Source organism: Ammodytes marinus (assembly GCF_949987685.1).
Source record: "Ammodytes marinus genome assembly, chromosome: 13".
NCBI classification, from domain to species: Eukaryota; Metazoa; Chordata; class Actinopteri; order Uranoscopiformes; family Ammodytidae; genus Ammodytes; species Ammodytes marinus.
The window spans coordinates 23,327,873-23,350,929 of record NC_137217.1 but is presented as its reverse complement, the minus strand read 5'-3'; the positions used below and the strand labels follow the sequence as shown (position 1 = coordinate 23,350,929).

The following is a 23,057-nucleotide window of genomic DNA, read 5'->3' as shown; positions in this document are numbered from 1 at the left end:
CCTTTGCTTTGATTACACATGCATCTTCCTGCCCTTTTAGTAAGTATCTGCCTGGCTACTGTGTATTTCTCAGGTCATGCCTACTGCTTTCATTCTTAGTAAATTCATGGTTTTGATTCCACACCTCTCTGTCTTCCTCCCTCCCATCTCTATTTGTCTCTCACTCTCTTCATTCAATTCAATTCAATTCAATTCAATTCAAAAAGCTTTATTGGCATGACTATTGTGGTAAACAGTATTGCCAAAGCATTACAGATATTACAAATAATAACAAAAGAGAACAATCAGAAAAGTATGTACATATAACAACACGACAACAAATGTAGGCCTACATATAATATATCAAATAATACTCTCTCTCTCTCTCTCTCTCTCTCTCTCTCTCTCTATGCTTTCCTGCTTGAGCAATAGAGCAAAGAAAACAAACCTGTTTAGCTTGCTGAAACCAGGAAACCAATCAAAGGGTGCACCAAGAAGAGAAGAGAGAGGGAGAGCGAGAGAGAGAGAGCGCAAAGGCGACATCAAGAAACAGAGTAGCAGCAACATTTCAGCCAATGGCAGAAGACATGTTTCCGCTGTGCTGTGAGTATAGATGTCTCAGCTCTGTTGACCCTGAGAATGTGGAATCGCTGGCCTGCTGAGATTTGCGCATGAATAATGGTAAGCAGAGTACACTGTGCTGAATAGAGGGCAAGAAGGGCTGAAGGAGTGGGGAGGGAAGAGAGTGACAGGAGGGAAAGGAGTGGGACGGTAAAAGTTGAAACCGTGTCAAGGGTTGAGTGTCAGTCTCCAATCCTCTCTGAGATTGTTTGTAGGTCACTCTCTCTCTCTCTCTCTCGCTCTCTCTCCCTCTCTCTCATGGCTGTCCTCTTATAATTTGCTCTTGTAGAAATTTGAAAGAAAAAGAAAACTTTGTGTAACATATTTCTGTATTTTTCTGAAGATGTGACAGAGGAGTGAGAAGCTTCGACTGGACAAGAGGGGCTGTTTTGGGGAGGACATGCTTTACTTTGAGTGTATTTGTACAGGTGTCGTGAACTGAACGTGCTGTCTATTGCTGGATAATGTAATATAATGCTGTTGGATTGTTATTACATGGATCTAGGGTGGATGCTGTTTGAGAGAGGCTAAGATGTGTGCTTTTCAGATAAAGTTGTGAACATACAAAACACTTTGTATGGACAATAAATGTCAGCTTAGACACTCAAAAAAACAAGAGTCAAGAAGATGAATAGCTTCTCCTATTTGACCTCATAAACATCCCCACGTTCAAAACTTCAGCTTTCACATCTCTTAAAACAAAGCAGGGACAATATCATTTACTGTCACGCCCCCCACACATGCAAACAGACAGACATTTAAGGGCACTTAAGTCACTTTCAAACGCATAGCAGCGGAGTGATGGCGGAAGCAGGTTCCGAGGCCCCCGAGAGCCCAAAACTTGTCTCCCAGGCCCCTACAAGTGGGGACCGACGGCTGGTGGGCAAGCTCCTCAAAAGACTGGATAAGCTCCACGAACTCTGCACTAACCCTAGACTGGGCCTGAAGAACAGCCCGCCGTACCTGCCAGACCTAGTATCTGAGACCACAACGCTGCTCAAGCATGTGTGGGAGCCCTACAGAAGCTCCAGGGCCGCAGAGGGCAAGGCGCCCCGCGGAGACGAGGCAAAGTACCTGAGGGTCCACGTCAGAAACCTGCTGGATAAGGTGGACAGGGCCGTGCTGCTGTTCAAAGAGGGACGGGAGAAGATATTTGAAGAGACATCCAGCTACAGGTAAGAGGCCCCCCCCCATTGTTGACATACATTCATACACAGTTGAAGCACCTTTTAGTGGGTTTGAAAACCACTGAAATTCACATTTTTTTTTCAGCTTAAAGAGTTAAAATGGGATACAGCTTTTTTTAAGAAAAGGTTTTATAAATCCGTTGCAAATGCATCAGTTGATAATGCATTTTTATGTCCCTTGACCTCTATCCTTTTATCTCATCCGTCATTTGAATTTGCTGTTTTTCCTGTTGTTTTGCATCATTTGTAACTTAAATATCTTTAGGGTTTTGGACTGCTGTCTGAGAAAAATACATCATACTGCATAATAAATTGATGAATCTATAATCTACAATTTATTTTGATTACAAAAAATATTTGTTAATCGTTAGTTTAACGCGTTGATTCAAATAATTTCAAATTAATATATAAACTGTATATGCTGGGTTTAGGTTGATGAATTTGTATTATTATAACTTTAAGAAATATTTTCTGTAACACCTCTGGCAACGTGTTATTTTACTTGCCCCAGTTTTGAGATATCCGTCTCAGATTCCCTCTGCAACCCTACTTTACTACAATGGAAAGTTTGAATCCAACTTCATATTTCTAGTGCTTTTAGCAACTACAAAAATTCTCAAAAAGAGAGTCCCTGTAATCTACAGATTACACTGCTTCTTAAGGGGATTTTGGTTTGTAATGCAATGTTCACAGCGAAATCTGCGGATTTTCTAGAATGATGCTAGTAGTAGTGGTAAGCTTTTTCTGTAAATAAATGTTGCCTTTGAATGCTTCAAATTGTGCACCACAAAATAAGTTAGGTTAAAACAATTCAAACAAACAAAATGTCTAAGACTTCACAACCTGAACCAATAAAACCAGCGCTCAAGGTGACCCACCATTTCGAAGCCCTTCAAAAAGAACAACATAGTAAAAATGAGTTTTCTATATTTGCACGAGTCATAACTTAATACTTGACTGTTATGACAGATGTTTTGACCCAGCTTTAAAACACTACATTAAATGAACTAAAATAACTATCATTACACCATCTATAGTTGCCGTTCCCACAAGTCAAATGCACACTTTACTGTGTGCCACGGAGGGGAAATGACCATGTTCTGTAAATTTGCTGTTTGGCTTAAGTGGATTTAGGAAAATCTTAAAAGAGTTTTCATCCGGAGTTTGGCTCTGCGCCCTGCTACTGTTGGGACTACTAATGACGAAGGTTCGAAAAAGGGCCAAAACTGTGTCTTTGTGATGCTAATGTGGGGGAACCAGGCAAAAGCAATTACAATCTCAGTATGTGAGCAGGAACTTAGAAGAGAGATGTTCTGGCCTTGAACAGACATTTTTTCTCTGTGTACAGGATAAACACAGATAAGCCTTTTTATTTATCTGTATAATTTAACCTTCATGTAGAAGAGCACTCGACAACTGGCTGTATTTTCTGCAAATGTACTATACACTCAAGAGTACGTGGAGCACATGGATATGAGCAAGGCCAATTCTGTAATAAAGTGCCATGGATTTACACAGTAGGTGTGGAAAATTTAAATAATTTAAAATGATTATTGTACTTGCTATTGCTAAATATATCAATATATAGTAATTCTCCTTGATATCGTGCATAGTGTTGTAATTTCAGCCGTACAGCCACTACTATAATGTGTGCTCATTGTGTGTACATTATTGCAGAAATCAGCTTTCATGAAGTTAAATTACTTTGTTTCAGCCATAAGTGAAAATCAGATAAGCCAAATTATAATAATTTTTTTGTGTCATCTTCAAGCATCTTCTGCGCACACAAGTTAACAGATGGCCCTCTCACCGCAGCCAGGTCTGCATGGGCAGCCATGTGGCAAATTCCCACATTGTTATGTGTAATGTGGCTTATATTTCAGGTCAAATAATAAATACTATCCTCTTTTGTGTTTTGTCCTTTTTAGAATAGCCTGATACAACTGTTTATTCCCACAGACTCAGGCAGCTAATAAAACAGTGACGGAGCAACTGAAACAGACAGTGGAAGGTTACAAAGACTTTTTATGCATGGATGGCTTCGACCTCCTCTGACTAGAATTTAAGAAAAACATGCAAATGTGAAACCTCTGTTAGAAAAACCATTAGATCTGTGTCTTATAAATATCTTAGTGTTCTTTTTCGTGGTTATTTCATTTAGAATGTGTTGGGATTTCTTCTTTTTAACACACAACTCTAATAATAAATACCCTGCCGATAATATGAGCATTATGTAACTGGAGTGTCAATCAGGGATAGCTTTAGATTCTGGTTAAAAGGTAACTGCATTTTCCTTCATGTGTCTGAAATTCATTAGTGTATGAATGTGCTTCATAACTACCTTCAATTATGTTAAGAGTATTCTGAAAGGGCCGCACACTTGTAGAGTGCAGGAGTTAAAATGTGGCTGCACTCGATTCTCACCAGATAAGAAAGGTTTTAATCGAGCATCCCATTCCAAATTATCTAGCTGATGAGCACATAAATACTCTCACAATGACATATTTAAAGTGAATGAACATCACCCAAACCTAATGTTAGCCAATTGACCCAAAGTAACATTTGAACTAGTGTGTTTACTGTAAATCTCACTGACATTTGTCTATTTTTTTCTTGATTTGTTTTAAGCCTGCGGGGCAAGCCGGCTCGACATTTCCTCCCGCTTTATTCTCCTCTCCTCATAGAGGTTTTTTCTTTCCCCAACTGAGGTGGCACGTCTATGACCACCACCCGCACTATTGAATGTACCTCGAATGAAAGCCTTCGACCCTTAACAGACCTTCAGAAATTTTCCAGAGCATGAGTAATGTCTAGCACAAAAATAGATATTGTGCACTTATCGAATACAATTTTTCTTTAAAGACACTTGAAAGACAACATAATACATTTTTACTTGACTGATTTTTTTAATTGGTTATAGTTGTCAAAGAATGTCTTCACCTTGTGTTGAAGCAGCTGAAATAGATTTAGATAACCGTTGCACAATGGCTGCGTGTGAACAGAGACACATGTGCAAGGAGTATTTTAAAAAGTTAGCTTGGAGTTCAAAGAATGTGCTAAGACAATTGTCAAAAAAAATAAGAATAACCAAGAAACAGAGAGTGAATACGAGTTATTACTGGCCTAAAGTGACACAATAGCCACTGGAACATTTTGTGGTATTTACCAAGACAAGCATGCAGCAGAGAGCATCCTGTTTGCTAGCTGGACTAACTGTTGTGTGTGTGTTTACGAGTGTGTATATCAGTGGAAAGTGTCAGCCGTGCTTGTTTTGAGTGAAATAAAGCAGTGGCATATGAGATGTACAACAGTTAGAGCTTTTTTATTTCTTAATATATTTATATTGATATTCTAAATAATCATGCAAGTAGAATACAAGCACATGAAGTGAATGAAGATGAGAAGATTTAGGACTGTTCTGCTATGACAAGCTGGTTTTTTGTAGACCCTATGGAAGAACAATCGGTTCTCATTTATCCCCTTGTGTATTTTTGTGTGTATTTGCAACACCACAGGGCCAGAGAACATGTAAATATCACAGCAGAATGTAGGCCTACCTGTTTCTTTACTTTCATTCTCAGGAGGAACTTGACCAAATTGTCCCTGCTGTTTAGTCACATTCTCTGGGAGCTGAAGGCCATGTTTCCAGGGGGGAGTTTTCAGGGTGACACCTACAGGTTGACAAAGACAGAGGCTGAGGACTTTTGGAGGGGTTCATTTGGCAACAAGTGAGTGTGGTAAAATTATTTTGAGAATTACTTATGACATTTTGTTGTTGTTTATTGTTGTTGTCTTTGCTGGTGGTGGTAGTGCATGTGACGTGTCGCCACATTCGCCACATATTAAAATAATGTATCCTGAAAGGTGTATAGTGCAGTGGAACAGCTTTAAAGAGCAGCTGCGGACTGTACACGCATTTGAGGAAGGGATGGAGTCCATGGCCCTGAAGTCAACGGTAGATCTCACCTGTAATGACCACATCTCTGTGTTTGAGTTTGACATCTTCACTAGACTGTTTCAGGTAAGGTAACCCTTTCACGTCAAAATTAATGTTAAATAATCAAAATAATCGAAGAGTGCCAAGAGGTTGATAGATAGATAGATAGATAGATAGATAGATAGATAGATAGATAGATAGATAGATAGATAGATAGATAGATAGATAGATAGATAGATAGATAGATAGATAGATAGATAGATAGATAGATAGATAGATAGATAGATAGATAGATAGATAGATAGATAGATAGATAGATAGATAGATAGATAGATAGATAGATAGATAGATAGATAGATAGATAGATAGATAGATAGATAGATAGATAGATAGATAGATAGATAGATAGATAAACATGAGGTCACATCTGAAGTTTTCTCTTCCCTCATTCTAGCCCTGGAGGTCTCTCATAAGGAACTGGAACCAGCTAGCAGTAACTCATCCAGGCTACATGGCCTTCCTCACCTATGACCAGGTTATAGCTCGTCTGGAACACTATAGAACAGGGAGGTGAGTACGAGCGCAGCAACACACTCTTAATGAGGCACTTCTCAGAAAAGCACTACACAAAAACTCAAAATAGCACTGTAGAGGTATTTCAATGCTTGATCTGGCAATTACCTTAGTTTAAAGAATCTAGGCCCTTGAATCGCAGCATTCTATTTTGGAGTACCTTGTATTTTCCTCTTGACTTTTTTTTGCATTATTTTCATAGTCCTTGAAACTAAACCTTTCCAGCTCCCCGTCTAGTATTCAACAGATTTTTTTTCTCCTTGTTATGTTAAGTACCAGTTAAATCGAAGTTATGCAGTTGAACATCAAGCATGGCCCATCGTTTCATACAGTAAACACTTTAAGTGAGAAAAAAAGCGGTTATAAGAGTTAGAGGAATTTTCTCCGAATCAATTGTACATATACAGAAATATTTAACCAAATGCATACCAAAGCAAAGGTGCTCGCAAGAAACCCATTGGCATCCGAAGACAAAATAAGTGACTTATTTGTGTACTTTAATGTCTTAAGTTCTTTGAATTTATTTTGTGTAACTTTTTTCTCTAGAAAACAAGTTTGATTTACAAGGATCTCTTTACCCTCCCAGTTATATCTTCCGTCTCAGCTGCACACGAATGGGCCAGTGGGCTATCGGCCATGTGACCAGTGAAGGGGGCATCATCCAGACCATTCCCCAGAATACACCACTCTACCAGGCACTCATTCAGGGCTTCAAGGCAGGCTGGTTAGGAAAAACACACACACAAAAGGCTCTGGTTTATTTTTGGTCTTTGTTTGTGTCTTTTCTTAAATAATAACAATAATAATGAATCAGATTTATATAGCGCTTTTAATCAAACTCAAAGCTTTTTACAGAGTTCCAGGTTCAATTCATTCACACACAGTCATACCGGTGCCGTGTTTTTTGTTTTTTTGCACCTGCAGCTACCTGTTCCCAGATGGCCGCGATGTCAACCCTGACCTGACAAGCTTGTACGAACCGGCCCAGAGGGGAAAAGTCAAAGTTTCAGAAGTAAGCAGATGCACTCTGTACCTCTTTATCAATTTATCAATATAAATGTATTATTGACAGCATCTTAAAGGTGTACCGAGAAACAAAACAAAGACCATGTCCTGAGATGCTCTCATTGTTTTGAAATTGGGTTTGACTTATTGTTTTGTCTGACTACCCACTGTAACAGGAGCAGTATGAGTTGTACTGCGACATCAGCAGCACCTTCCAGCTGTGTAAGATCTGTGCAGAGAGGGATAAGGACATTCGTATTCAGCCCTGTGGGCATCTCCTGTGCCAACCCTGCCTCACAGGCTGGCAGGTATGAACCCCCATCTCCACTAATTCATTGTACCCTGCTGTAAAGTATATCCACCTTTATTTCAAAACACACGCTAATCCTCAGTCGCCCCCGTGCACGTTACTGCCGTGTTAAACACAGACAGCCTGCTACCGTAACAGTGATTGTGCAATCAGTGAAGTGAAACAGTCTGGGCTGACAAATTCAAATTTATTTTTGTAGGTCAATCTGAAAATGGTTTGGTGCAGTCCCACCATACTGTAACATTGCTGGTTATTTGAATGTGGTTTAGGGGTGATGCAAAATGTTCTCTGTTTAACAACGCATGTGACTGACATTTCCATGCAATGTTATGTAAATAAATAACCAACACAAATCAATGTCATAACTGGTTTCTTGATTTTAAAACAAGAAAACGCTATTTTATCTGTGTAAAGGCCAGGACACACCAGCCCGATAATCGCCGTCGTCAAAAAAAAGACGAATCTGTTTGGTGTGTGCCGTGACGTCGGCCGACGTAGAGGTCGTCGTGCTTGTTTTGAGCCTGTCGGCCGCCGATTGAACATGTTCAATCGGCGGCCGACCGTCTTTCATTTGGAGCAATTTGATTGGTGGAGGGCTAGCGAATCAGTGAAGCCCGGAAGTGAGGCGGGTAGCACAAACAGCTAACAACAGCTAGCCATCGTTTTAATGTGTTTGTTCGTTTCGTTTTGAGAGTACTCACATGCATCAACCCTTGGACTGCTCGACACTCTCTGCTAAAAATTGTGCTCTTATGGTCCATAAATATAAATACGTATTTATATCTATGTTTATGCTCTAGAGAGCTGTCCCATCATTTCCGGCTTTCGTATTTTTTCGGGCCACAATACAGATTAGCGCCGCCTGCTGTTGTGGAGACATTACGTCCCGCGCAAGAGCAGAGCGTACGGAAAATAAGCAGTCGACTCGATGTGTTCTTTGGCCGCGACGGGAAGACTGGAGCTTCCTGAAACGGCCGACTCCATTTTTTGCATAGTCGGAACAAGTCGGACTGGTGTGTCCTGGCCTTAAAACTTTGCTCAATTTAAAAAAGACTTCCAATGACCTAAAGGTGCGAACACACTAGGCATTTTACACGCGTAAAGGTGCGAACACACTAGGCACTTTACACGCGTACAGACGCGTATGAAATCCGCCCCTTTTCCATAGGGAACCATTGGTTTACGCGCGTACATGGCGCGTAAATGCGTCACTCGCGCTAAAGCAACATTTTCACTCGCGCTAAAGCAACATGTTTACGCGCGTATATATTACGTGTGTATATATTACGCGCATATAGCTACGCGAGGAGTTCAAAAAATTGAACTTTTGTTGCTCCTACGCGAGACGATTAGCCGCGTTGGCCAATCAGCGTTGAGCTTGACCCGCGACGTCACATACATTGGCAGGGTCGGAGAACAGTGTACTGTACACAGAGGCTGATGAGAGACACCGAGGAGAAAAATGTATTGCGGGCGGCCGGTGCTGTATGAAGCCGCTCGGGGTTAGAACACGTGGGGAAAGTAAACCAGGAGAATGGACTTCCTGGTTAATTCAATGTGCGGCTGTGCTTTAGCCGATAAACAAAGTTAGCGCCGTATAGCATTAGTTAACTCACCCTGTTGTGTGCGGGCGGCTAGCGCCTCATATTATGAACCCAAACATGACGACTGTCCGCGGGACTTTCACGACAAGTAGAGCGAAGCACCGGTGTTGATCTACGCCAGCCACGGTCCCTTGTCACAGCCAGGTAGGGTAATTTTGGCTACTTGCCTTTATGTTGTGCCGCCGTGCACCGATGCTGCTGTAACTGTGTTTGTTATGTAGCTGCCGTGAATATGCAATGCTGTTTTAATGCTAGGCTATTTGTGCTGTTCAGTTTGTCTTTTGGCACAGTTGTTGGCCGTGTTGTTGATGTTTTTGTGCGGACATGCACGCTGTTGTGTCGGGTCTGATCAGCCATGGTTGATAAGGGAAATACAATATCGGGAGGGAGACTAGGCACGTTACGCGCGTATAACCATTTTTGACACAAAATGATCAAGCAACATTTTAGCTGCGTTACGCACGTAAATCTTACGCGTGTAAAATGCCTAGTGTGTTCGCACCTTAAGATTTACGTATTAGGGAATACCAAAAAATGCAAAAATACACCTCCAAGGACATTCAAAATTAAATCATTGAAACGCTGGCAAATATGGTTTCTGGAGAGGTCAGGAAGAGGTACGCAAATGCTGACTCTTTAGGATATTGTCTGAAAAGTGATGGGACCAGGGACAGGTGTAATGTGGAGAATTTGTCAATTATGATTCGCTTTGTGTGTAATTCAATCCCAGAGGAGCATTTGATTGGGTTGCTCAACCTCCATCAACTTGATGCTGAGTACATGTCCACGGAGATATTGAGGCATCTTTCTGATGCTAGTTACAGTCCGGACAACATGGTTAGCCATTGTTATGATGGTGCATCAGTGATGAGTAGCATAAGAGGTGGGGTACAGGCATTGATTCAGAAGAAGCTAGATAGAGTAATTCCTTACATTCATTGTTTCAGCCACCAGCTTCACTTGGTGGTTGTTCATGCAATGCAGGCTGAGCCATGTGCCAAAAGGTTTTTTGACCTATCTAGTTCCCTGTATAACTTCTGCCACCACCACTATGTCTCAGAAAGGTATGACGCTCCTTGCCTCAAACGTCTTCTTGAAATTCACTGGACTAGCCACTATGCCGTTACAAAGTGCATCATTGAGAATGAACACCAGCTTCTCAGGATACTGTCAGAGATATAAGAGGATGATGATGTCAAAATGGACTTGTGCACTGAAGCATCAGGCCTCTTAATTCAAATGAAGAGGCACAATTTATTTGACATTGGGAAATTTCTATTGCGGGTACTTGGTGTGTCTTGAAGCCAGCAAATGCTATTTTGCAATCTCAGTCAGTGGATTTGTGCACTGCGAGCGAGGTTGTTGGTGCATCACTTCAGTCTTTAAAAGACATCCGTAGCGACGAGCAATGCTGGGCAGAGTTTTCCTGGGCACAAGTTGAGGATAATGATGACCAACTTCCAAAGAGAAAAAGGACATTAAATAAGCATATTGGTGAAAGTGTTGTGCTGTCAGCTGTGGGTCACACAGGCGCTGATGATCCAACCACCACCCCCTGTCAGTCTCTGAAAAGGTCCCTGCTCTATGTTCTTGACAGGGCCATTTCAGAAATGGAGATCAGATTCTCCAGAAAAAATGTAGATCTGATGAAAGCCATTTCCAGTCTTCTGCCAACATCGAGTGCATTTCTTGATACCACTTTGTTGCGCCCTCTGCATGTGCTTGCTGGCCCTGTGACAGGCGAGTTGAGTTGGCAAAATGAAGTCCTTGTTGCAAAACCAATGTTGTTCAAGAAATGCCCTGATGAAAAAGATCTCTCCACTGTGTGCAAACACCTGCAGGGGTATAAGGAGGCTTTTCATAAACTGTACATAACAGCCCTGGTGATTGGTGTCTCCTCAGCTTCATGTGAGAGTTCTTTCTCTACACTGGCCCGAGTCCTAACCCCCTACTGTCGCTTTCATGTACCATGCTACATGAAAGAAAGAGGAATCTAGTTATTTTGGCCCATGAAAAATCCATAACAAACACATTGGACATGGATTAATTTGTGCAGATTTTTGCCACAAAGAACAGGAGACTGATGTTGTAGATAAAACACACACACACACACATACGCTTATGATTGAAATTGCCTGCTGTTAATATTGAGTAGCTGGCTGCTGTTAACTACGAAAAAAAAACAATAAAAAAAAAAAATCAGTTCTGCATTTGTCCTGTTGGACACACACACACACACACACACACACACATATGATTGAAATAGCCTACTGCTAAATTAATATTGATTAGCTGGCTGCTGTTGAATGCTGTTAACTAAGTCAAAAAAAAATTAAAAATCTGTTCTGCATTTGTCCTGTTGGACACACAAATACACACACACACACACACGCATATGATTTAAATTGCCTACTGTAAAATATGGATTAGCTGGCTACTGTTGGCTGCTGTTAACCAAGTGTATTCTTTTATTTATTTTTTTAAATCAGTTCTGCATTATCCTGTTGAGAACACATTCAGACACACAATGCATTGACTAATAGGACATAGGCCTATTTAATTCACCATTTGAGACATCAAATAAAATTAGCCAATCAAACACTTACATCACAATCATTTATGATATATATATATATATATATATATATATATATATATATTAACTGTAGGCAGCCTGAGCTGATAGAAGAGAAAGCTTTGGGACTGGGCAACCTGGATGGTATATATACAGTATATATATATATACAGTATCTCACAAAAGTGAGTACACCCCTAACATTTCTTCAAATATTTCATTATATCTTTCCATGCGACAACACTGAATAAATGACACTTTGATACAATGTCAAGTAGTCAGTGTACAGCTTGTATAACAGTGTAAATTTACTGTCCCCTCAAAATAACTCGACACGCAGCCATTAATGTCTAAACTGTTGGCAACAAAAGTGAGTACACCCCTAAGAAAAAATTTCCAAATTGGGCCCAAAGTGTCAATTTTTTGTTTTGCCATCATTATTTTCTAGTGCTGCCTTAACCCTCTTGGGCATGTAGTTCACTAGAGCTTCACAGGTTGCAACTGGAACCCTCTTCTACCCATTCATGACGACATCAAGGAGCTGGTGGATATTAGAGTCCTTTGCGCTCCTCCATCTCCCGTTTGAGGATGCCCCAAAGATGCTCAATAGGGTTTAAGACTGGTGACATGCTTGGCCAGTCCATAACCTTTACCCTCAGCTTCTTTAGCAAGCCAGTGGTCGTTCGGAGAAGTGTTTGGGGTCGTTATCATGTTGCAGTACTACCCTGCGGCCCAGTTTATGAAGGGAGGGGATCATGCTCTGCTTCAGTATGTCACAGTACATGTTAGAATTCAATGAACTGTAGATCCCCAGTGCTGGCAGCACTCATGCAGCCCCAGACCATGACACTCCAACCACCATGCTTGACTCTAGGCAAGACACACTTGTCTTTGTAATCCTCACCTGGTTGCCGCTCCACACTCTTAACACCATCTGAACCAAATAAATGTATTTTGGTCTCATCAGACCACAGGACATGGTTGCAGTAATCCATGTCCGTAGTCTGTTTGTCTTCAGCAAACTTTTTGTGGGGTTTCTTGTGCATCATCTTTAGAATAGGCTTACTTGCTAAAATTCTCGCCCATAGATTGGAGGATGCTCTCCCCTCTATCATATCTCCTGACCAAACTGGGTTTATAAAGGGACGCCAATTATTTTATAATACCCGCAGGCTAATGAACATTTTATATTCCCCCAGAAATACTGAATCAGAATGCCTCGCTTCTATGGATGCTGAAAAAGCATTTGACAGAGTAGAATGGAATTATTTGTTTTTCACCCTGGAAAAATTCGGTTTGGGTCCTGTTTTCACTTCTTGGGTTAAATTATTATATGCATGTCCTTCTGCCTCAGTATTAACAAACAGCCGTTACTCAAGTAGTTTTGATCTGCACCGTGGGACCCGGCAGGGTTGTCCTTTGAGCCCGCTCCTTTTTGCTATTGCAATCGAACCACTTGCTATTGCCATTCGTGGTAACAAACAGATTCAGGGGATATGGAGAGGAGGAATTGAACATAAGGTATCATTATACGCCGATGACTTACTTTTGTTTGTCGCCAAGCCAGCCTCCTCTTTACCGGAGGCTCTTTCTGTGTTGGAGGTCTTTAGTCAGTTTTCTGGCTATAAACTTAACTTGAGCAAGAGCGAACTCTTTCCGATTAATAAAGAAGCTCTTAAACTTGATTATACAGCTCTCCCACTCAAAGTGGTGACAGACCATCTGAGTTACCTTGGGGTATGTTTTACCAGAAATTTTAAAAACCTACTTAAATTTAACTTCCTCAAATTATTGGATCAGGCGAAGCAAATATTATCGAAGTGGTCTCCTCTGGCTTTCTCTCTCATAGGCAGAATAAATTCAATTAAAATGACATTACTCCCAAAGTTCCTATATCTATTCCAATGTCTCCCCATCTTTCTTCCCAAATCCTTTTTTCAGGCCCTTGACTCTTTAATGATAAATTACATTTGGAATGGTAAACACCCTCGGCTACGGAAAGCTTTTCTTCAAAGACCCAAACAAACGGGTGGAATGGCTCTTCCTAATTTTCAATACTATTACTGGGCGGCTAATATCCGTTCTCTAATGTATTGGGTGCATTTTCACCTTGACGACTCAGCCCCAGTCTGGGTAACAATGGAGTCCAGCGCTATTAGCCCATTGTCTCTATCTGCCCTCTTAAGCGCCGCACTTCCACTCTCTTCGGCTATTCCCAACAGTAGTCCTGTGATTAAGCACTCCCTTCGAATTTGGACCCAATTTAGGAAGAATTTTGGAATGCAGAATTTTTCACTTTTCAGTCCAATTGCAGCTAATCATTTGTTTACTCCCTCGACTGTGGATGGCGCATTCAAGATCTGGCATAAAAAAGGCTTAAAATGTATCGGTGATTTATTTATTAATGATCTATTTGTTAGTTTTTCTCAATTGACAACAAATTTTGGTATAGAAAAGACTAATTTTTTCCGATATCTGCAAATCAGGAATTTTACGCAGAAGTTAATTCCCCAATTCCCTCACAAACCGCCAGCCAATCATGTCGATTTGTTTTTTTCTGTAAACCCCACATTAAAAGGCTCAATTTCTGTGTTTTTCAACCTTATTTCGAAGTTGCATAGCCCCTCATTAGCAGCTATAAGAACCCTGTGGGAGCAGGACCTAGGTTCTGCCTTCACAGATCACATGTGGGATTCAGTCCTGGATCGGATACACTCTACTTCCATGTGCGCCCGACACGCTCTTGTGCAATTTAAAGTAGTACATCGTATCCACATATCTAAAACTAAACTAGCTCGTATGTTCCCCGATGTAGACCCGACCTGTGATAGCTGTAAGAGCGCACCGGCATCACTCTTTCACATGTACTGGCTATGTCCCACCTTGAGTGGGTTCTGGACATCAGTTTTTCAAACTATGTCTGAAGTACTTCAACATCAAATCGAGCCGAACCCTTTTACTGCTATTTTTGGCATAGCTCCCAATTCAGGCTTGCCTAAGGTGAAGCTAAAGGTACTGGCCTTTATCTCTTTGCTTGCTCGTAGAGCTATCTTGTTCAAATGGAAAGATCCTGCCCCTCCCTCCCACTCTCATTGGCTTAGAGACATTATGTCATGTATGAATCTGGAGAAAATTCGTTGCACTGCCCATGAATCTGAGACTAAATTTTATAGAATGTGGCGCCCCTTCCTGGACTACTATGAGAAGCCGACCACAATGGTTGAGGAGTAGCTACCCCCTCCCCCTTTTTATTTGATATAATTTTTTTTTTTTTTTTCTTTAATAATATATATATAGGCTATATATATATATATATATATATATTTTTTTTTTTTTTTTTTTTCATATTGGTTGTTTGTTTTTGTTTCTTGTGTGTGTTTGTGTTTCTGATGCAGGACTGTTTGTGATTGGGTGGGGTATGTGCGGGAGGGAAAAAAGGGGGAAAAAAATTAATAATCCATTGTATTGCAGCTGCATGATAGTACTTTGTGATTTAATAAAAAAACCTTTGAAAGAAGAAGAAAGAACTATCCCCTACCCTCCCTATTTCCCAATTAAAGGAGAATAATCAAAAACCCCATTATGGTGGAACCGCTGGGCTTTGCACATCAACTACTAAACCTAGACACTCAACCACAGTTCCACACCACCCTCACGTGATGAGCTCAGTATTTATGTTGTGTAAGCATACGGCTTCACACCTGTATGGATGGTCTTGTACAAGTTCAAGTTTGCCAGGTGACTAAATGTTTTCCCGCAGGTCTTGCAAAGATAGAGCTTCAATTACTCACCTGTGTGCGTTCTCATGTGGACTTTCAATGCACAGGGGAGTCTGAAACTGTACCCGCATGTTGTGCAAGTATACGGCTTCACACCTGTATGGATGGTCATGTGTGTTTCTAATGTTTGCTGGCAACTGAATGTTTTCCCACAACAATTTTTGTTGATCAGTAAATCTTCTAAGTAATTTTTAAAGCAAAAATGCAACAAAAAATGACTGTTAATCAAACATGTTATATTGAATACAAAGATGCACTGTTTGAAAGAATGAAGTCTACTGTAGTGTCTGTTAATAAAAGCTTATTTTATTTGTAGACAGACAGAGGGTTCTTAAGTATGAAATATGAAAAGATTTTAGAAAAAAATTAAGAATACCAAAATATGTTATTTGAGGTTTTTTTTGGTCATTAAAAAACACACCACTCAGAGACTAACAGACCATTGAATAAACTTTAATGCAACTTGAATAAAAAAAAAAAAAAAAAAAAAAAAAAAAAAAAAAAAAAGAATAGGCTTCCTTCTGGGATGACAGCCATGCAGACCAGTATGATGCAGAGTGCGGCGTATGGTCTGAGCACTGACAGGTTGACCCCCCACCCCTTCAAGCCCTTCAGCAATGCTGGCAGCACTCATACGTCTATTTTCCAAAGCCAACCTCTGTGTACGACGCTGACCACGTGCACTCAACCTTCGTAAACTGGGCCGCAGGGTGGTATTGCAACATGATAACGACCCCAAACACACCTCCAAGACGACCAGTGGCTTGCTAAAAAAGCTGAGGGTAAAGGTTATGGCCTGGCCAAGCATGTCTCCAGACCTAACCCCTATTGAGCATCTTTGGGGCATCCTCAAACTGAAGGTGGAGGAGCGCAAGGTCTTTAATATCCACCAGCTCTGTGATGCTGTCATAAATGGGTGGAAAAGGGTTCCAGTTGCAACCTGTGAAGCTCTAGTGAACTACATGCCCAAGAGGGTTAAGGCAGTGCTGGAAAATAATGGTGGCCACACAAAATATTTACACTTTGGGCCCAATTTGTAAATTTTTTCTAAGGGGTGTACTCACTTTTGTTGCCAGCAGTTTAGACATTAATGGCTGTGTGTCGAGTTATTTTGAGGGGACAGTAAATTTACACTGTTATACAAGCTGTACACTGACTACTTTACATTGTATCAAAGTGTCATTTCTTCAGTGTTGTCCCATGGAAAGATATAAAGAAAAATTTGAAGAAATGTGAGGGGTGTACTCACTTTTGTGAGATACTGTATATATATATATATATATATATATATATATATATATATATAGCTCTGGACTACCACCATCCAGGTTGCCCAGTCCCAAAGCTTTCTCTTCTATCAGCTCAGGCTGCCTACAGTTAATAGTTAAAAAAAGATACATTGTGTTGTATATTATATGTTATTCATAAACATTTTGGGAAAAAAAACATGCACAGCAACACTCAACGTTTATTTGCATATTGTGTTCTACACAATTCACAGTAAATGTGCCAAAAAGCAGACGCAGAGATCTTACAAGGGCAAAAAAATTCTGCTCGAGCATCTTCGATCTCCCTGCCCAGTGTGCCCACCTAAAATTTCTACAGGCCCACCCAAGTCTGACTTTCTAGAACCGGGCCTGTATACAAATCCCAAAAGTGTGTCTGACTGTAAATCTAAATTTAGTTTTGAACACGTCCTTTGTGCACTTTATTTTTGCTACTGCAACGGGGCTCCCCCGACTTCCTACTTCCTCTTTTCCTCACATAGTGACATAATGACACCAGATCAGAGCTAAAGCTTCTCTTGGCAAAGTACCAACCCGTGCTCTGCTACTTTTTCTTTCACCCAGCCTGCCAGTAGCTCCCCCCCACAACCCCCATCTGTTCGGAAGATGTTTAAGTCTTTATAAAGGCGCAGAGCAGCAAGTCCTGACATTTGGCTGAGGACTTCCTGTGTGAACCTAGCCTCACATCCTCCTCGAACTGACAAAGGGTGCGTGATAGAGAGTAAGAGGGTTAGAGAGACAGAGGCCAAAATTAGACACGCTTTGTGGAATTCCGACCACAATGGAAATGTTAGTAAGTTAGTCTTGATTGTGGTCAACCAAACTTTCTCACCTTCACAAGTGTAACGAAAAAAGAAAACGGTTAAGTAAACTGAAGTAACAAAAGCTATCCGCACACATTTGAAGCTGAATATGAAGTAGCATGATTCGTCAGTTTGAATTCAATTTTATTTAAAAAAAATTCAAAGCAGTGTAGGGGCGAGTCGAGTGAAAGGGTTTGAAGTAGGCCAAATAATAGTTGTCAAAATTGCATAAATATCTTCCAGACAAACCATAAAAATCATGTCGACAGGAAGGACAGACTGCATCTGCAAAGATAATCGTTGGTCACAGGAATCAAAGAAAAATGCATGATGTGATCATCACAAAGCCTGTGTGCTAGAGCAACGAGACAAAAAGTACAATGATTCATCCTCATCTAGTTTACACTAGGGCTGTCAAATTAACGCGTTAATTTCGATTAATTAATCACAGAAAAATTAACGCGATTAAAACAATTAACGCAGATTAATCGCACTTCTATAATGCCCTTTGACCCGGTGCAAAAGTGGTGCGTAGCTGCACCGAGCTGCACCTGAAGCAGACACAGCCCGCGCGGGTGAAAGGGAGAAAAGTAAAGAGAGAAGCAGGGGGCCGAGGGCTCTATAGACGGTTTAATAAGCATGAAGGTAGGAAGACATCTTACTTTATTCTCCGCAGCCAGTGTCTGTGCATTATTGATTTAGTGGGTGCAACAATGTAGGCTAGGTTCAAAACAGTATCTCTCAATCTTTCTCCCCGTGTCTCAATTTTGTTTGCTAGCTGTCTCGTCGTCCGCGTAAACGTGTGTGTGTGTGTGTGTGTGTGTGTGTGTGTGTGTGTGTGTGTGTGTGTCTGTGTCTGTGTGTCTGTGTGTGCGTGTGTGTGTCTCTGAATATTTTTGCCTATGAGTACGACGATGGTGAATGAATCGGCATAAGCATCTGTGGCAGTGCAGCGCTGCCTGTTGTGGAGACAGAAGTTACGAGAGACGGAGAGTGAGAGAGAGAGAGAGAGATAGAGAGAGAGACTAGCAGGCTATACAGCTGTTTATAAACAGGTATAAAAGTGTCATAAAAGTATGCGATTAATTTAGATTAATTAATCACAGAGCCTGTAATTAATTAGATTAATTTTTTTAATCGCTTGACAGCCCTAGTTTACACACATCAGCAAACTACCCTGTCTGTTAAACGGAGAGTTTATTTTTCTATAGTATTTTCCGCCTCCTTCATCTTTCGAAAACGTGGTGGCTTTTTTTTCCCTTTGAAGACAAGTCCAACATATTCCACTACATGCACTTCTAAAGACATGAAGCTGTTCTAAAGACAGTGGGTCTGTACAATTATACATTGGTTTTCCATTGCTTCTCCCATAACCTTTCATGAATAATTATCTAGCAGAAGTCAGCTGGCCACACCTGCCCGTACTGTCGCTGTGACATCAGAGGAACAGAGTCTGTCCTCATCGAGCCCTACCAGCCAGGCAGCGGTCAGAGGGAAGATGACGAAGCAGACGAGGAAGACCATGAGGACATTGAACTGATGATAAAGGAAATGGCTGCCCTGAGGAAGGTGCGTAAATACCTAGTTTTCGGCAATGTTACTCTGTTGGTCGGTCCAGACTGAAAAAACAGCCCTATTGACTTTGGTTATTCATTTTGATGAATTCTTTGATGAATTCTCATAAACCAACACCAGCAAGTTGAAGTGTTCACTCATCCTGTGAAATATCTCCACACTTACTAGTTGAATAGGTACTAAATGTTTTTCACACAGTCATGGTCGCCCAGATGGTGAATCCAGATGACTTTGGTGATCCCCTGACTGTTCCTCTGGTGCCACCACCATGAGGTTGACATGCATGGTTTTGAGAGAAATGTCTCGACAACTATTGGATAGATTGTTAATAAAGTTGGTACCGAGGTCCCGACCAAGATGAATTATAATAGCTTGGGTGATCCCTTAAATTTTGCTGCAGCACAGTTGTCAGGACAACAAACTAATTACATTCCCATTTTCCATCCTGATTTAGCAGGAGTTATATCTTAAAACTGGGCACCTCATTTGCAACATGCATCCTCATCCTCATATGATCCTCCCCACTGATTGCCTACCTTCTTTTTTTTTCAACAGTTCTCAAGTTTGGATTACCAAGTCCCCAGCTCCCACGCCAGCGCTCCAGCTCTGCCCTCTAAACACAGCACAGCGCCACGCAGTCTATCTCCCTTCAGCCTATCCGGGACATCAGAAACCAAGACATCATCCAAACACTCACACTCTCGATCGGTAAATTTCCCACTGACATGTACGCTATATGCATTTTGTTGGTGTGATGTGTTTATAGTCTCCAAGCTCACAGACACTACACTCAGAGGATGGTGAATTTGTGCACATTAGACACATCAACTATATTTAAGAATACATGTTGTAGCTGATTCCTGCAAAATCTTTATGACATGTTTCCTCTCTTCAGCAGGGTCACGGCGGTAAAGAAGCACGTAGAAGAAACAAGCAACGCACCAGGGTGAACAGGTGAGACATTGAACCCTTTCACATGACAACCTCAGTCAGGAGTTCTTTATTTTATGCCTCTTCAACATGAAAAAAATAAGATTATTAATGTATTGATATATTATGTGAAAACTATAAAATAATACATATATTTATTGATGTGAATAATTGTCTAACTGATGTGTTCATCGATGTTGACAAATACTAATACTTGTCATTGCAATGCAAAAGGTTGAATGTTTCCCTTGACTCCTTGCTCCCTAAGCTCCGCATTTGTTACTGCATGAGCAACAGATCCCTTGAATTACAAAAGATCCCTCTTTGCCAATCCAGACATTTTTTATAGATGACAGGCATTTACAATGGTGGCAGCCAGGAAGTGATTATTATGATTATTTCTTAAAAAAAAACATTTATTACAGCCAAAAGAGTTGCTGCAGATGGAAGTATTTTGAGGAAGAAAGTCCTAGTAATAGTTTGAATTGCAGTTGAGATATAGCTAGTGCTGCATGACATCCTGTAGTGGACAGATGATAAATCAAAATGTACTCCCAACATAAAATCAATCCTTGAATATTGTAACAATTATATCACTTCTTAGTTGTTACTTGATGTAACCAAAATAAATTGTATTTACCTGCACCTGCTATAGAAGGATTGCCAAAACATTCCAGATTGATTTAGCATTTCTGGCCTGCTGCCGGCCATCTTGGTTTGAGTATTGCACTTACAATTTGCTGGCCAGTAGGTGGCAGTGTATAGTCCATTGTTGTAGCAAATGTTGGTTATACCATCAAGACCCAGGCATGTAAACAGCTTTAGAACAGCTGTCCACTGTAGAGGACACTATGGGTGAAAGGGTTAAAACAAATGACTATAACCTCTTCCTAGTGTCACACATAATGTATATTTTTATCTATCCACCATAAACCTTGTAAAAAAAAGAATATTGAATATATTCCAAATATTGCATATTGTATTGTCTAATATGAAAGGATCCAATCATGGTTTTTAAGAATATTTGCTATCAGCTTTTGTTGATGTGACATCACACGTATGGCCTATACATGATACACGATCCATACGCGATCTGTATATTTACAGTTATTTAGGCTTGTGTTGTGCTCTTTGTGTTTAGGTGTGAGGGGGAGCAGGAACACAGCAGTGAGGAGGACAACGCTGGTGGTTCGAGGCTGATTCAGCCCTATCCACTTTCCCAAAGGTGAAACAGTATTTTTCAATTAATCAGAAAAGACTATCACAGGCAGGATTTAGTTGTTCCTACTTGGCTGCTAATTTCACCTACATTTAAAATGTTTATGTTGTGTTTTTTACAGTGCTGAATTCCTGACAGAAGCACGGTCTTCTTCTTCCTCTCACAAGGGGGGCGACAGTAAGTCATAGAATGTTATCAGCTTGTGTACTAAACTGTCGAAAAAAACAAATAGAAGTGAGATCAATTATTTTCACTGCGGAGAGGGTCTTTTTCTTACAGCATTAGGCTGTGGTTCCCAAAATGTTTCTGTTATGCTCTATGAATTAATTGTAACTGAATCCTGATAGCTTTGCTAGCTTCTCTTGATTTTATCGTTCACATATAAATCATATCCGCAGACATAGACATTTTGGCATGTCATTGCAGGAAAGCCCAAGTGGAACTAACAACATGATGGCACCGTCTTGGCAATTATTGCAATGCAGCATGACACCTCTGTCAGACAGGGGGAAAAAAAGTTTATTCAACTTTGGTTTCACTCTTTAATTATATATTGTTTTTGCTATTCTGGTAATGAACCACGTACAATATCTCACTCTCCAGAACCACTTATGTAACCAATCAACTCATGAGTCTTATTTCTGTTAAACTCCAGGGAAGTTACATCTCACAAATGAATTAGTAATCCATAATCTAATGCAAGTATCATGCTAGAATTAATTAATTAATTAAAGATGTTCATGTATCTAATTTTGAAAATGAAACTTGAGTATTTCACAGCAGAAGTTATGGAGCATGATCATGTATTTTATATATCTTTGCACTCCTCTGCCCATTTGAGTGTGACTTCTTTTTGTGTTTTGTGTGTAGGTGGAGCAACATGGCTCGGACCCTCCAGCCCGGTCAAACATAGACGCAGACATAAAGAGAGGGAGGAAGAGAGAGCAGGGCTGAGAAAAGACAAAGGTGGTCTGGGAGATATGACGAGAACAATGTCGTCCTGACAGAAAAGCAAACTAATGACTCTTTCACTAAAGCAAGAGGTGCCGGGCGACTAATTTAATCCACAAATCAGCCCTCAGTGAATATTAAAAAAGTAATGCCTATCGCTACATCATGTTAAACTGTAAATCACTGTGTGCCTGCTGCTGCACTGCTGAAGTCGAGGTGAGTGGGTGGATCTGACAGAGAGATTTCTCAGTGAGGCATCCTACTGTTCACTAATTATACTGCCATTATCCTCACAGTGGGTTTAGCAATGACTCCTAAATTTTGCATCGCACACAGTCATACTTTGTTATTTTGAAATAATAGAAATTAATGAAAGCTTGATGTTATTAAATTTAAATTAAAATTATTGTCAATTATGCAGACAAATGAAGTGGAGCAACCACATATCGAGAGTAAATATATCAAAACGATAGAAATATTCTACCTCGTCATTCAACCCATAGCCTACCATATGATTGGACTTGTATGTAAAAGGCCTTTATGGAACTTCATCTTATATGGTAATACAATCAAACAAATAAACCTGTAACTGTAAACATAGTTTCAAAGAAATGTAATTTGTTTTGTTTCCTCTCCCGATAAAGACATGAAATATGAACAGACAAATAAAAAAGTTAATATATACCGGGTGGTTTTATTATGTACTCCACTTTCTAGCTCATG

General features: G+C 40.5%; 1 protein-coding gene across 3 annotated transcripts; it reads left to right on the top strand.

Annotated features, from left to right (window-relative positions):
• The first annotated feature begins 475 nt into the window (after window positions 1-475).
• Window positions 476-22,987, top strand: cblc (Cbl proto-oncogene C, E3 ubiquitin protein ligase). Of its 3 annotated transcripts, none has more exons than XM_080039075.1 (14): window positions 476-660; window positions 944-1,775; window positions 5,369-5,515; window positions 5,652-5,808; window positions 6,179-6,294; window positions 6,884-7,021; window positions 7,222-7,309; window positions 7,479-7,610; window positions 19,058-19,228; window positions 19,790-19,942; window positions 20,130-20,188; window positions 21,306-21,389; window positions 21,505-21,560; window positions 22,254-22,987. In XM_080039075.1, exons 2-14 carry the CDS (start codon window positions 1,402-1,404, stop codon window positions 22,385-22,387), a joined length of 1,809 nt encoding a protein of 602 aa, XP_079895201.1. In that variant the 5' UTR covers window positions 476-660; window positions 944-1,401; the 3' UTR covers window positions 22,388-22,987. The 3 variants fall into 3 exon arrangements, with proteins under 3 accessions (XP_079895201.1, XP_079895202.1, XP_079895200.1); XM_080039076.1 differs by having other exon boundaries at window positions 19,055-19,228; window positions 20,133-20,188; XM_080039074.1 differs by having other exon boundaries at window positions 19,055-19,228.
• The last annotated feature ends 70 nt before the right edge of the window (window positions 22,988-23,057 follow it).

Bases quoted from the DNA above. Each gene is read 5' to 3' on its own strand.
- cblc (XM_080039074.1), top strand. From the start codon at position 1,402: ATGGCGGAAGCAGGTTCCGAGGCCCCCGAGAGCCCAAAACTTGTCTCC. The intron at 5,516-5,651 runs GTGAGTGTGGTA...GTATCCTGAAAG, and splicing joins AGGGGTTCATTTGGCAACAA to GTGTATAGTGCAGTGGAACA. The intron at 7,611-19,054 runs GTATGAACCCCC...ATAATTATCTAG, and splicing joins CCTGCCTCACAGGCTGGCAG to CAGAAGTCAGCTGGCCACAC.